A 15,511-nucleotide genomic window follows, 5' to 3' on the forward strand; every position below is an offset into this window, starting at 1 on the left:
AGTGTCTCGGGCGGCGGGGTAACCTGTTCCCCAGCGGCTGCCAGCACGGGGGTCGGACCTGGACCCCGCCGCGCTCACCTCGCTCTCCAACTCACTAGGCATCTGCGGTTTCAGCCCCTCCGCGCCGGCTCCCCCCTCCGCCCCGTGCGCCAAGAGCCATCTCGACACCTCCCCCGCCTCCCGCGCCTTTCCTGCCCCTCGCACTGCACGCAGAGGAGTTCGGAAGCCACTTCCTCTCGCAAGGTTCCTCAAAGCCGCTGGCTGTCGCGGCGCCCCTCCCCCTCCTCCCGCCCCAGGCCTGCGCCTCCCCACCCTGCCCCTGGACCACGTTGGCAAGTGGACCTAGGGCATCACGAGTCAGATTAGGGATGCAGGGCAGGAACGGACTAGGATGGACCCGAGGGAGAAAATTCCCTCTCTCCTTTCTTCACCCTTCTGGAAGCAGCTCATTCTCATCGCCCAGGATGGCTCAGGTTCAGGAGTAGCACGTGCTCTAAGGTCGACAGTGTCCCTCCTCCCTCCCCCCCATCCATGCCGCACCTCACCCTCTCATTCCCCATTCACTGGGTGAAGGAGCCAGGTCAATCAGAGTGGTTAGAGAAGTGACTGCATTAGAAGAAAATCAATATCGGGCCTGTCTGGAGAAGCAGCAATATTTTACCGTGGAAATGCCAGAAGAAACGGCAGGGGCCCCCCAAAGCGTATGCAAATCATATGCAAAGTTATGGCAAACTGTTGAGCAAGCAGGCCCTTCCACCCACACAGGGAACTTGGCCTTCAGGAAGCCTCAGGTTAATAAAGGAGCCTGCAGACACCACCCAGGTTATTGGTGCATCTTCCTGGTGGTCTGGCCAAGAGGGGTCTTTGCCAGATCTTGTGATTCCCATCAAGGACAGCTCAATTACATTTCTCCATCAGACTGGATGAAGGAACACCTCCCTTGACGGGCTGAATCCTTCAGATCCTTCATCCACAGTAGTTACTGCCTGTGCCTGGTGATTTACATGCAGTCTGCCACTTAACTTTCCCAATAGCCTTGAGATAGACACGCGCAGGACGCGTGTTCCTACGCGTGTTCTGGGACTCAGAACCAGGTGTGTGCGATTCTAGGGCCTGTGCTTCTAGCCACTGTGATGCACAGTCTCTCAGCAGGGATGGCACTGATTTGGTGTGCGTGCTGACATCTTTCAACAGAGTGGGGCTTGGAGTCTCAGGAAAAAAAACAAGCCTTCAGAGCCTGGCAATGCCAGGGGCACCATGCTTGTGGAGTCTGATGGCCTGGGGACCCCAGAGGGACCCTGGGAGCACCCCAGAGAGTGGCTGAGAGGGGTTATCAGGACTCTCTCCAAGTCTGTGTCTCCTGTAGTTCTGAAACAATCCAGTCCTGGGGCACAAGCTGGGTGGAGGGCTAGACTCAGCCCCCAGACCGCAAGCTGCCAGCTCCGTTTTAAGCTCTGGCTACTTTTGTGAGGAACCCTCTTCCTCCCCCATCTTAGTCAAATCTGTCAGCGCTCAGGATGGTTTCAAACTGCAGCCCAATTTGGCTCCATCCTCCCACACAGCCTTTTTTTCCAGAAGCCAGTGAGTGCCTGGCAGGCATGAACACGAGCTAGCTGAGAGCCAGCACCCCATCTGGCTGACCACCCTCAGCTCCGGAGAACGGTCAGTACTGGTAGCTGGGAGATACCTTGGCAGGGAGATAAGTGGAGGTAAACGGCTGGGGGTGGGGGCTGAGGTGAGCTACGGGGTGTTTCCAGGGAAGAACTCACATTAGTGGGGTTGAAAGTAGGTTTTGGCTTTGTCTAGAGCAATCTTTTCTTCAAATGAATATTTTAAAGGCTGGTTTTTTTTGGGGGGGTACCCCAGAAACTGTGGTCCAGGCAAAGGTTTTGGCCTCAGCAGCACCCCCAAGGCCAATGCCAGAATGATGAATGCTGCAGGGAGGGGGGACCTGCGTGACCCTTGGGCCATCAGTAACAGCCTACCTGCTTTGTTCAGCCAGGGAAGGAATGCACGTTTCTTTATAAAAGGAACCTCCTTGCTCAGTGGGAATCCAATATTTAAAGAAAAAGCAGGCCCCAGATTCTCTGGCCACACTGTGTCCTTGGAGCCACACAGTGACCTCTGCAGAGCAGCTACCGTGCTACACATTTTAAATGTACAATCTTAAAATACAGCTAATAACAAGCTTTTTGAACCGCAAGCCAAAGCACCCCAGGAGTCAGCGTGAGTCTCTCCTTGTGAGCAGCACACTAGATGCCAGACCTACTTAGGAAAGGTCTAAGTGACACTGCATTCTTTTAGGGTGCTGCTCCCTGCCAGTCCAAATATTATGAAAATTGACATCTCAATAGAGCTTTTCAAAGCCCTCTTACCTCATCACTTAGGTTGCTCTACAACCTTGAGAGCAGATTTTACCCCCATTTTGCAGATGAGGAAACTGAGGGAAGCAGCATGTTCCATCACAGCTCATTACATACTCTCAAAGCCTAGTTAGTGTCTCTGTCTCTAACTCCACTCCCCCTGTCAGTCAGTCTAGGCTTGGAAGGAAGCCACGTGTAAGACACCAGCAAAAGGGAGACTGCGCTGGCGGGGACCCTGGGATGCTTCTGAACCTGGCAAAGATCACATATGATACAATAAGTTGGCCAGCCTCCAGGAGGAAAAATCCAGATAGAGTCTCCACAGTCCCAAAAGGAGGAAGACTGGATTCGTTTCAGTGTCCAGTGACTCTGTCTGTACCTCTTCCCCATGAATAATCAACAGTAGTGGTAACCTGACCAGGGAAGGAGGGAAGGTGGCAGGAAGAGTCTGGGCAACAGCCTTTCAAGGCTCTGGAAGTGAACACACAAGGACAGGAACTGGCTGTTCTGTCCCTGGTCCCAGGAAGAGGAGTCTGGACCTGAAGATGCAGCATCCGGAGCCGCAAAGCCATGGCATCATGGTTGGGGGGTGGGTTTCAGAAAGCCCCACTGAAATGGTAGATGGGTGACTTCCCTGCTCAGAGCGTCAGATGATGAAAGACATTATTTTAAGCTGTCTTCCTCTCTCAAATGCCATCCTGACACGTAGCCAGATCCCCTTGTTAAATCCACCCTGTGGGTCTGTGTTCCAGAAAAGCTGTGGTACAAAAATGGAAGCCGGGAGCTGGTATGCTAGGCCCAGCTCCAACTCTAGCTTGCTATGGGATCTTGAGCAACTTTGGACCTCAGGTCTCCTCATCTGAGCAATTGAGGAGTCCAGATATCAGATTTGGGGCCTCATGACCGGCCAACATATTCAGAGGCTGAAAATGGGGTGAGGGACCAACCCTTCCCCAAAACCTGTTTTGAAATCATTATTAGCCGCCTTGTGCAGGCGTTGTCCTAGTAACTTTATGTGCTTCATTTCATTTAATCCCTACAGCATACCAACGAGGAAGCTACAGTTATTATCTCTGTTTTACAGAGTGGAAGAGGAGGTTCTGGCAGGTTAAGTAACTTGCACATAGTCAGACATGTTAGCTCATGGTGGAGCTGAATCAGCCCGGCTGGTCTGACTCCAGACCCCTAGCTGTTGAACGCTCTGCAGAGTATGTAGCACCTATCCTGGTTGCTCTCAGAATAGCCATACTGCCTGAAATCGCAGTCCGACACAAACAAGTCAGGAGCTACTTTCTCAGTTTTCCTACGACCCTGTCTTCCCTTTGGCTCATTGGGCATTTCCAGAGTTCAGCCATTGACTGTTTTCTCCACCCACCTCCATGTGCCCGTGCTCGCCCTGGGAGCTTAGTCTCACCTAGGCCAATGGTATCCACTGTACTTTATACACACGTCCCATAATTCTCTCTCTTCCAGGTAGCTCCAGATGAATACCTGCAGCAGCTCGCTGGGTACCCAACTCTCCCCACTAGAGCCTCACTCTCAACAGGTCCAAACTGAGCTGATTATTCCCTGCCTCGCCCTCCACCTGCGCCCTTTTTTTTTTTTGGCTGCGTTGGGTCTTCGTTGCTGCGCGCAGGCTTTCTCTAGTTGCAGTGTGTGGGCTTCTCATTGCGGTGGCCTCCCCTGTTGCGGAGCACGGGCTCTACGTGCACAGGTTTCAGTAGTTGTGGCTCGCGGGTTCTAGAGCGCAGGCTCAGTAGTTGTGGCGCACGGGCTTAGCTGCTCTGCAGCACGTGGGATCCTCCCGGACCAGGCCTCGAACCTGTGTCCCCTACGTGGGCAGGCAGATTCTTAACCACCGTGCTACCAGGGAAGCCCAGAATTTCCTATCTTGATGAGTGCCATCAACATAGATTATTGCAAAGCCTTCCCGTAGTTTCCCTTGTTCCCATCTCTGCCTCCTCCAAACTCCTCACTGCCTTGTTACCAAAGTTACCCTTCTAGACCAAGATCTGATCAGTGTTGTTCTATCATAAAACCTTTCCATTCAGATGTCAACTAATAATTATTGAATAAGTACTGAGTTTCACGACCTAGTATCAAGCTTATTCATTTATTCAACAAATAATTACTAAGCACCTTCTACATGGCAGGCACTAGACTGGGTGTTCTGAAGAAGACATAGTTCCTGCCTTCTCATAACGGCCAGTGTAGTGGAACGACGTGAAATTAGACATTATATTGGAGTTACCGAGCTCTTACACACTTCATTCTCTCACTTAATCCTTACGACCCCGCAAGAACGTATTTTACAGATGAGTAAGCTGAGGCTCAGGGTGGCTAATTTTGCCCAAAGTCAAAGAGCTAGTAAATGGTGAAATCAGATTTCAAACCCAGGGCCTCTGTGTCTGACAATTTGTCATCACAGTTGTCCCTCCTCCAGTGATGCCCCAGTGCCTACAACAAAATCCTGAACTCCAGAGCAGGTCCTTCAAGGTCCTTCACAGCATGTGCCCAGCCAATGGGTCATATCCATCTCCAGCCACAATCAAGCATCCCTCCTTACAGACGCGCATTTTTTTTTTTTTTTTTTGGCGGTACGCGGGCCTCTCACTGTTGTGGCCTCTCCCGTTGCGGAGCACAGGCTCCGGACGCACAGGCTCAGCGACCATGGCTCACGGGCCCAGCCGCTCCGCGGCATGTGGGATCTTCCCGGACCGGGGCACGAACCCGTGTCCCCTGCATCGGCAGGCGGACTCTCAACCACTGTGCCACCAGGGAAGCCCAGACACGCACATTTGATTCACCTTCCCAGCAGCCGCCCTGCCCTCTTGTGGTCTTGCTCTGGCTGTTTCCTCTGCCTGTCAAAATCCTCCTGTGTCCTCCCACTTCCTGACACACGTTCACCAACCACGACCACACCTCCCCCACCTTCCCGGTGCCTCTCAGAAGCAGCCTTTTTCAGATGGCCTCTCTGGGGTGAATCTTAAGAATGCCACCCTCCATCCTGAGAGCAGCATTTGACAGCACAGAGCTCAATTTCCCCCCAGGTGACTTCCTGTTGTAAGAGGTACATGGCTGCACACTATTTAGGCTGACTCACAGGAGAATCACTTGCTCGGGGCTTCTAGCCCACTCCACACTTCTCTCGCTTGGCTGCAAGGCTGACAGCTTCGATAAGGCTCTGACACTTACAAACACCAAAGGCAGTTATATCAGCCCATACCGAGAAGCAGAGGCCCTGAAGAGCTCATGTTGGGTCTGACTCAGGCACCGGGAGTCTGCCATCTAATTGCCCTCCTTTAGGGAAACCAGAGAATCATAAAAGATGTTTCTGATCAACAACCCCATCCCTCACGTGGCCCTCTTCAGTCCTCCAGTAGCCAGGGCAATGTGGTCACAGGCGTGAGACATGTGAATAACTCTTGCACTACTACACATAGAAAGAGAGCCTTGTTGCCTCCTTAGAGCCTCAGGACAACCTGGCCAGCCAGAGGTCATCTCAGACACCTACTGGTGCTAGGATGGAAGGAGTGGGTGGGGCTGTGAGGAGCATGGAGAAACGTCTCCAGTGCTTAAGGATTTCTAGAGAAATAAGTACTAGAGCTCTGTCCCTCCTGGGAGCCAGGATATCAAGTGCCTTCTGGTGGGAAGCCGTTCCCCTCTGTCTGATCAGAACTGGGCTCCCCTGGGTTGGCCTGGGCTGGTGAGAGAGGCCTTAAGGCAGCTCTCGTTAGAGGCAGCTGTTTAGTGGAGTCGAATCACTGACAGCTTTGGCCAGCACTCCTGGCTTCTAGAGCGTGGAGGGAAACCTGTGGATGGGGGAGCAACTGTCCCAGACATAGCCAGAGTGGAGTAGAACGGCTGGGGACCGGCTCCTTCCTTTGGCACCTGAGGATGGGCTGGCAAAAAATGAGATAAAATGGAATCATAAAATGTATTTCATTAATCCAAAAGAAGGAAGAAAAGAAAAAGGAAGCAAAGAACAGATGTGACAAATAGAAAACAGCACGATGAGAGACTTAAAATCTAATTGTATCAATAATCACATTAAATGCAAATGAGCTAAATAACCCAATTAAAGGGCAGAGATGATCCAATTGGATTAAGAAAAACAAGATTCAACTATGTGCTGTCTGTAAGAAATGACCTTTAAATAAAAAGACACAAATAGCCTAAAAGTAAAAAAACGGATAAAGAAATATCATGCTAATGGTAATCAAAAGAAAGCTGGAGTGGCTCTATTAACATCAGACAAAGTAGATTTCAGAACAAAGAATATTACCGGGGATAAAGAAGGTTATTTCATAATGATAAAGTGTCAATTAATCAAGAGAATGTAATTATGTTAAATGTTTATGCACTGAATAATGGAGCTTCAAAATACAAGATAGAACTTTAAGGAGAAATCCACAATTATATTTGGGATTTCAACACCCCTCTCTCAATAACTGATAAAACAAGCAGACAGAACACATGGTATGCCTCAACAAATGTTAGCTACTGTTGTTATCAGTCACAATTCAGTTTGATAAACCTTTATCGAGCATTTCAGAAGAGACCCAGGACCAGAATTCCCAGAGAGGTGTACAGGTATCAATCAAGAGTGTTGCTTAGGCGTCATTATCAGAATCTGTGTGCAGAGGAGAAAAGGTTGTGAACTTATAGGCACAAAGAAATGATAAATCAGACTAGAAGTGTATCATGGTGAAAGGAAGAAATGGCATACCAGGATAGAAGGCTTTGAGTGCTAAATAGAAGACATCTTGTAATGCTTTATTGTTTTTTGTGACTTTAAAGCATTTAGCTTAATAGTAATGATATTATTATATTGTTTTAAGATGAAAAATCTTTGTTACAATTCATAATATTAGGAGTGAAGGTGAGTAAGCTCCTTCACGCAGGCCATATGATAAGCTCAATTCTTTCTGCAGACAGCATGACAGAGAAGGGTCACGAAAGGAGTGAGTGACCCTCTCAAAGGAAAAATAGACTTACTGCAAAAGAAAAAAAAAAGAGTGTTACTTAGGGAGCCCCAGCCTCTCTGTAGAGATAGACCTGGTTCCCCAGGTTCTCCCCTCCCAGCTCCCTGGCTCCCCCGTGTGGTAGTTCTGGGCTTAGCCCATGACGTTGGGAGGAGGGCCGGGGCAGGACCAGTCACAGGCGCTTCCTCCTTTGGAGGGTTCTGGAAAAGCAGAGCTCCCAGTAGGGTGACACTGGTGTGGCTGCAGAAGGAGCACAGGGCTGGGAGCCAGGAAACTCGGCTCGGCACTCCAGCTGAGTCACTGCTCAGTGGCTGCAGGGGCTGACGGAGGGGATTCCAGCGGGGGCCCTGCTAAGGAATGACAGCGGTGGGCTGGGGTGGAGGTGGGGTGCATAGGCAGAAAGGCAGCAGCGACCTGACCTGTGGGGCTGAAACACCAGCAGGCCGGGCTGACCCACCCTGGAAGCCGTCTGTCCCTGTGGTGAATGGGGACAGGGTCTTGAGTCTTTTCATCAACAGAGTAGAGCAGTAACTCAGGCCGCAGAAGAGGGGAGAATCCTTAAGTCTTGTAGTAACAAGTACCCGCCAAACCACAAAGCTGTAGTGTCCTGGTTTTATATCCAGGAGAGTAATCCACCTTTCTGGTATTGTGAAGAGTAGGCAGCGGCAGACCGTGAAGGGTTTTGTGTGCTGATCCAGATGTCGACTGATTTTGAGGGTAACAGGAAGCCGCTGAGGGTTTCCATCACAGGATGACACGATAAAAAATCCAGTAAGGCTGTTGGAAGCACCAGAGTCGGCCCTGGAATGCCACCCGGTGATACTGACATGCTTTCACATACATCTTCTCACCGGAGCCACACAACCAGCATTTCTCAGAGGAGAAACCTGAGGCTAAGAGGCTTGTTCCCAGTCACATGCCAAGATCGTCATCTACACAATCTGAATTAGAGCCTAGCTCTCCTGTCACTCAGGCCAGGGTTCTTTCTTTTCTTTAAGAAAATATGTATTGCCTTTTAGAAATGTTACACTAGAAACACATGACAGCATCTGGTTATTCAAACAGCCCCGAAGCAAACAGCAAAAGTCGACAGTTCTCTCATTCTACCCATCACCTCCCACCCCCTCCCAAAGTGAAATCCCTTCGAACAGTTGGCTGGGTGCCCTCCAGGCCCTCACTCTGCATTTAGACACACACGCATACACACATACACACATATGTACCAAGTACAAATGGGCTTGTCCTGCACTTGCACATTTGGTTAGCTCAGACCAGGTGATGAGGTCAAGGTGAACGAAAGCTCCATGTACCACTGGGTGACTTGTCTCTGTTGGCACTCTTCCTTGTCAGTACATACAGATCCATCCCTCCTTTGTAAAGCACCATGGCCTTACTGCTGGCGGCTGGAACTTCCGTCCCGGCACCCCCACGGCTCCCACCACTGCTCACGGTGCCCCTTAGGAAGGGGCTGGACCCAGTGCCCTGGTAGTCAGGGCACCAGATGACCAGAGTGCAGCCTCTGTAGGGAGCATTTCCCACTGAGGGCACCTGAAAAGATTTTAGAACGATGCCTGGCTCCATAATTATGTGTGGAAGGAATCTGAGACAGTCCTTAGGCATACTGTTTTTTAATTTTAGAGATTAAATATTAATTTAATGTGTGTCAGGAAAAAAATCTTAAGTACATCAATGGTGATTGAAGGATTTAAAATTTTTCCTTTAACATAAGTTTAAGTTTACTCAAATAAATCTATGTAAAGAGAAATATTAAGTAAATAGTAGCATAGGTGGAATATTGATATGGCCAGAATCTTAAGTGTGGAAAGTGCCCAAGTGAGGTTTGGGAACTGCTGTGGGAGGGGCTGGACTTGGCAGGCGGGGACCTGGGAGCCTGGTTTCTAAATGCTGCTCCTGGGTCCTGGAGGGCCAGGAGGAGGGGATGGAATCGGGGCCTGATGGATATAAGATTCATTCCCCAGCTACAAGTGATTTGAGTGGAAGGAAGAGTGCTTATGTTTTGGTCTTGTCATCTGCGCATTCCATGTACCAAGAAAAGTGGCACCAAAGGCCTGGGGAACAGAGCTGCCAGGACCCCCCTGGTCTGCAGCGGGTTATGATGAGCATCAACAGCTCTGGGCAAGGGCTTCCTCTCTTGGGATCTGCTTCCCCAAAGGCAAGGAAAGGACCGAACCAAACCAGCAGAGGTCTCACTTCATCCCCAGGGCACTGGGGAGCTACTGGGAGTTTTTTTCATCCCAGGAGTGACAGGATAAGAGTACCTTTAGCACCACCTGAAGTATAACATCTTTGGAGCATGCCCCCAAATAAAGGAACTGCAGCTCTTTTGGCAATGTATTGTGATCTTCAGCCAATGGCCACCATGTCCTCTAGGAAACAGGCTTAAACTGAAGAAGGGATCTGGGGTAGACTTGAAGGGGATTTGCTTGGTCAGCATGGGTGCCCAAGAGAAGAACCAGACATCACAGACCTCTGAGGTCTCCAAGGAGAGACTGACAAAAACATAGGCAGCTCCCAGCCACTCTTCCTCTGTTTCTCCACCTGAGAGAGACATGCACGAACCACACACCTTGTGAGTGCAGCTGGGGCTCTGAGCCCATCCCTGCCCCCTCACATGCCCTCCCCTTCCTCCCTCCCGCCTCTGTCTGGTATGGCAGAGAGAAGACAGACAAAACCTTGGGATTACTGCTTTTCAAAGGTTGAGGCCAAACACTTATCTACAGGATGATCTCAACTGTGTTTTGAAAAATGTATGAACGTACAGGAAGAAAATATAAAAATGTTAACTAACAGTGGTTCCTTCTGGATGGAGGAAGATCAATGATTTTCTTTTTCTTAAAGAACAAAGCAGAGAGACCTCCTAACAGCCATGTGCCTCCAAACTAGTGGAGCTCTGACCAGGGCCCGGGCCACAACAAATGCCCACCCCCACCCCGAAAACGGCACTCACACATTTGGTTAGCTCAGACCAGGTGACGAGGTCAAGGTGAACGAAAGCTCCATCCTGGTATGCAACAGAAAATCGAGCCAAGGCAGAAATCAGCACAAACAAGCTTTTTAGAAAAAGGCGAGTTAGCCTGGAGCAGGGCCCAGGTTTTATTGACAGAAGGCTAGGTCCTGTCCCAGTTGTGCCTGAAGCATGCAGCCAGGCCTGTCCAAGGCAAACACTGCAGCCCAACCCAGCCGGCCCGGGAGCAAACCCCATTCCAGGCTGGCTGCTGGTGGGAGTGCTGCTCTGCTGCACCCACGAGGGACTCTTGGCTCCTTCTATGTGTCTTCTATATTTCAGTGGTGGTTCTGCTCTAGACACAGCCCTGAGTTAGCTTGCCAGAAAATTCCAAGGTTGACTCATCTCTCCAACAGAGGGAAGGGAGTCACTCTGCTTCCAAATACTCAGATCTGGAAACACCTGTTCACTGTTGAAATTCTGAGAATGAGACAAGGCATGCAGCAAACCCCAGGCCCTGCTCTGGGGCCTTCCCTCCCACCCACTTCAGAGCTGGCTAAGCCACTCTAGGGCAGGTTTGCTCAACCTCCGCACTGCTCACATTTGGGGTCAGATGATTCTTTGTTGTGGCGCTGTGGCTTTTCTGTGCAATGGAGGCTGTTTAGCAGCATCCCTAGCCTCTGCCCACTAGGTGCCAGTAGCCTCCTCCAAGCTGTGACAGCCAAAAATGTCTCCAGTAACTGCCAAATGTCCCACCTGGTGGAGGGGGGCAAAATCACCCCCTCCCATTTGAGACCTGCTGCTCTAGAGGAAGAAATAGAGACCCAAAGTAGAAATGCAGGATGTAGTGGGGTGAGCAGGCTCTGGGATGGGGGATGGGTAGGCTTGAGGGGAACAGAAAGAAGAGAGACTTGGAAGTTCCCAATGGGAAAGAAAATTGGGAAAATAAAGAGTCATTTAAATAAGATTTTTAGTAAATGTTTTTATATGGTGTGCTATGTAACTTCCTCCTCCACCTTCTAAAGAAAACCTTCATATAACTGATTACTTTGTTATAAAGCAGAAACTAACACACCATTGTAAAGGAATTATACTCCAATAAAGATGTAAAAAAAAAAAGAAAACCTTCAGCAAAAATCTGCATAATTCACCAGGGCTTTGGGGGTCAGATTTGTCTCCCTTCCTTTTCTCACCCTGGACAGGGGAAGGGCCTCCCAAGAGGTCTGGTTACATTTAGACTACGTTATAAACAGTTCCAATTCCAAAGTGTGTGGAGGATGTACATAATTTTTTTCTCATACTAAATAAACGAGTTACTTTACTCTGTTTACGGATGGAGGATTCCTCCACGATGAACGAAGTTGATCCAAATTTATTACTTGTCCTTTTTTTTTTTTTTAAATCTTTTGGCTGCACCGCTCGGCATGTGGGGTCTCACTTCCCTGACCAGGGATCGAACCCGCGCCCCCGAGTCTTAACCACTGGACCGCCAGGGAACTCCTATCTCGTGGGCAAACCCCAATCGGCAGTACCCCAAATGACACAGCATTCTTAACCAGGGATAGGTCTATCTCAAGTACGTTTGCAAGACCTGCAATACTAGCAGGCTTATCTATAGAAACAAATACAGAGTTTCAAAACAATCACCTTGCACTCGATTCATTACAAAACCTGCAAGAGGAGGAACTACTATATAACTGTCATCAGATATTAGCACATCCGGATAAATAAATCCTGTGTTATATAAACTATGTACTACATTGTAATCTAGTGATCCAGAGAGTTGAGGGCCTGCATCAATGATCTTATCAATAGCACATTTCTCAGGCAAACTGCATATCTTTATGTCATCTTCTGTGATACAGCCAGCCTACACCACTCAGCATGCCTCTATGGCAATTTCCACTGGCTTTACTGGTAAAAGATCATGGGCCATTTTCCTTGTGAAAAAAATTTTTGATGATCTACACGGGTTCATCAGATCAATGTACTGGTTTCTTCCTGTGCCAAGAAGCCTTTAGCAGGCAGCAGCAGGAAAACTGGGCAATGAATCATAACTTTTCTCTCTGTTCATAATGTCATCCATGATCCCAGGATAATATGAACATGGTGTTATCCTCAGGCCCTTTACCATATCTGATAAATGGTAAGGGTACGGCATGAGATGTTCTCGACTGCACAGTTCCCCATAGTATCTGGGTTCATCTTCTTGACATGTTTAAGTATTTCTATATTGTAACTGACTGCGAAGAGTGTACAGGACAACCTGCTTCTCATATTCTCTCTGTGAATTTCCGAGACTCTGCCTCACATTGACTGGCAGCTTACTCCAGGGGTAGTTGTGCCCGAGGTGGAACTCCACGGCTATGTGCATGATGCTGGGAGGCAGGGCAGGCAGCAGCGGCGGGGCCCGAGGCTGGAATGATGCCTCCTGCCTGCCCGCTCTCACACTGCGGACGGCCCAGGCCGCCCCATGGCCAGGGTGTCTGAGGGCTCAGCGAGGCCTGGGCCATGGGGCGCGGGAGCCGTGGAGAGGGGTGGCTCCAAGTTTCTTTCAGATGTACAGAATTTTTTAAAAATATTTTTTAGAATGAATTCAATATCATTCTTATAAAAATACACATCATATTTGCTTTCTAGTACTAATTTCCCAGTGGGAGAAAAAGGCCTGGGGAACAGCAGGGAGGCCGGTAGCACCCATGGGTGGACCAGGTGACTGAACATTGTTGAGCATGTATATCATGGTCAGAAAAAGCGTGGGGATGGCTAGTCTGGGGACTTGGGACTGGACCCCGATTCCCCAGACCCACTTGTATTCTCTTGAGGAAATAACCAGTCATTCAGCATCTGTGTTGTCTCTCACAGCCCCCAGGGCTTTTCTCTCAGAAACATGGGGTTTAATTAAAGTCTTACTCCCCTCCTTTACTGCATCACTAAGTCCCTGGCATTCCCGGACCTGGCACATGCTCTACATTCAAAACATATTTGTTAAATAAATAAATGGATGATGTCCTTACAGTAAGGATGGACACTCCTTACTTCCTTAACCAGCAACATCTGACTAATACATTAAGGCTTACAGTAAATGTCACCTCCTCTGGGAAGTATTCCCTGATTTCTCCCAACAGAAACAATTGCACCGTATACTCAAAATGCTTCATTCATACTTTTATTGAAACATGCATCACACTATATACTATTTGGCTGTATTCTGCCTCCCCTGCCAGAATGTAAGCTCTCTGAGGACCAGAACTATGATGTATCATTTATTATCCCCACTCTTACCAGTGCTTGGCACATAGTAGATAATCAGTGTTTCATCAATGCAAGAATTAAAAACAACGCTCTCCTGTCTCCCTCCCAAATCCTTGACATCAAAGGTCAGACACACCCTAGTTCAAGTGGCTTGGCAAAGCCCAGAACCAAGAGCTGCTTTGGGCATCAACTTCCTGGTCCTTTGACACAGGGAAAGAACATTTGCGCAGTCCCTCTGAAGTTGATCTCGTCTGGCTGGCTGACTGGCCGGCAGGATGATGTGCTGAGAAGCCTCAGCCCCAGCATCCCCACTGCCCCAGGGCTACGAGGCCTCAGAGGATCCTCAGGAGCTTTCTCTGGGACCCCCACCGCTACCCCTACCCATACCCACACCTATGGCTGGAGCCCTAGGCCAAAGCAGGCTCTGTGCTTGGGGTGGACTACAGGGCACTTCTTAATAGTGACAGACTTCCCTGTGTCACCGATTCTGTTCCATCCCCCCAGCCACCTGGAAGAGGGTGTGTGATACTGTGATTTTTTAATAAGAAATATATATTTGGTCTCTGTCTCCTTTCCTGGCACAGAGCTCCTAAAACCCTTGGAACTTCCTAAGTGAGGAGAGCAACAAAGGTGTTTCTTGTTATGTTAATGAGGTGATTTTGGAGGCCACCTAAGGATGCAGGCTAGTTGCCAGGAGAACCAACCAAGTGTTAGAGGACTGGAACTTTTAGTCCCACCCCTGACCTCTGGGGAGGGGAGAGGGGCTGGAGGATGAATCAGTCACCGATGGCCAATGATTTAATCAATCATGTCTGTCTCATGAAGCCTCTATAAAACCCCAAAAAGTTGGGGCTTGGAGAGCTTCTGGGTTGGCGAACACGTGGAGGTGCAGGGAGAGTGGCGCCTGGAGAGGGCATGGAAGCTCTGTGCCCCTCCCACACACTTGGCCCTCTGCATCTCTTCCATCTGGCTGTTCCCGAGTTAGATCCTTTTTTTTTTTTTTTGCGGTACGCGGGCCTCCCACTGTTGTGGCCTCTCCCGTTGCGGAGCACAGGCTCCGGACGCACAGGCTCAGCGGCCATGGCTCACGGGCCCAGCCGCTCCGTGGCATGTGGGATCCTCCCGGACCGGGGCACGAACCCGTGTCCCCTGCATCAGCAGGCAGACTCTCAACCACGGTGCCACCAGGGAAGCCCCCAAGTTAGATCCTTTTATAATAAACTGATCATCTAGGAGGTAAAATGTTTGAGTTCTCTGAGCTGCTCTAGCAAATTAATTGAACCCAAGGAGGGAGTTGTAGAAGGTGACAACATGGCCTTGCAATTGGTATCTGAAGTGGTGGTGGGGAGGCGCACAGATAGTGCCAGAACTGAGGTGAACTGCAGGACACCCAGTGGGTGTCAGACGATTGCTTTGGTGGTGTGGGACCCTAGCCCCCCACATCAGAATTGGGTGCAGAATCAGAGTGTGTGCTGTGGACCCCATCTAGCCAGAAGGGGACCTCAACATCCAGCGTATGTGGAACACTCACATCACCTCCCGCTCACCAGAGCTCCTGGGAGGGACAGGGGGGCCCGGGACACCTCGGAGGCTGTTCCCAGCCTGGTCCTCGAGTCCTTGCTGCCTACCTGGCTGAAGGTTGAAGTGAGGGTGCTTTCTGGAGAGGGTCTGTCCCGGGAGGGGTCTTCCTGCTGACTGCAGTCCAGCTGGATCAGGCTGCGGCACTCCGGGTGGCAGGTGAATTTACAGTCTGGAGGGAGAGAACCATAGGGGGATTAGGGGCCAGATAGGAGGCCCAGAGAAATACCCTGGAAGATGGCGTGTATCTCCTGGAGGGAAGACCAGGCGGGAGGGAAGTGGAGGGGGAAGAACACCGTAAGAAGGTCACCCGCTCTCTGCGCCACCATGAATGGTGAAGGTGAACAGGTGCTTTACAGTTTCCA

General features: G+C 49.9%; 1 protein-coding gene across 1 annotated transcript in view; it reads right to left on the reverse strand.

The window, feature by feature from the left end:
• RASSF5 (Ras association domain family member 5) overlaps positions 1 to 15,511 on the reverse strand; it is a gene marked incomplete at both ends in the record, with an annotated part of 69,036 nt that overhangs the window by 26,091 nt on the left and 27,434 nt on the right. The window contains one exon of the mRNA XM_079728342.1: positions 15,197 to 15,318. Coding sequence (XP_079584468.1) covers positions 15,197 to 15,318 — 122 coding nt within the window. The remainder of the gene's footprint in view (positions 1 to 15,196; positions 15,319 to 15,511) is intronic.

Source organism: Hyperoodon ampullatus, assembly GCF_949752795.1.
Source record: "Hyperoodon ampullatus genome assembly, chromosome: 2".
NCBI classification, from domain to species: Eukaryota; Metazoa; Chordata; class Mammalia; order Artiodactyla; family Ziphiidae; genus Hyperoodon; species Hyperoodon ampullatus.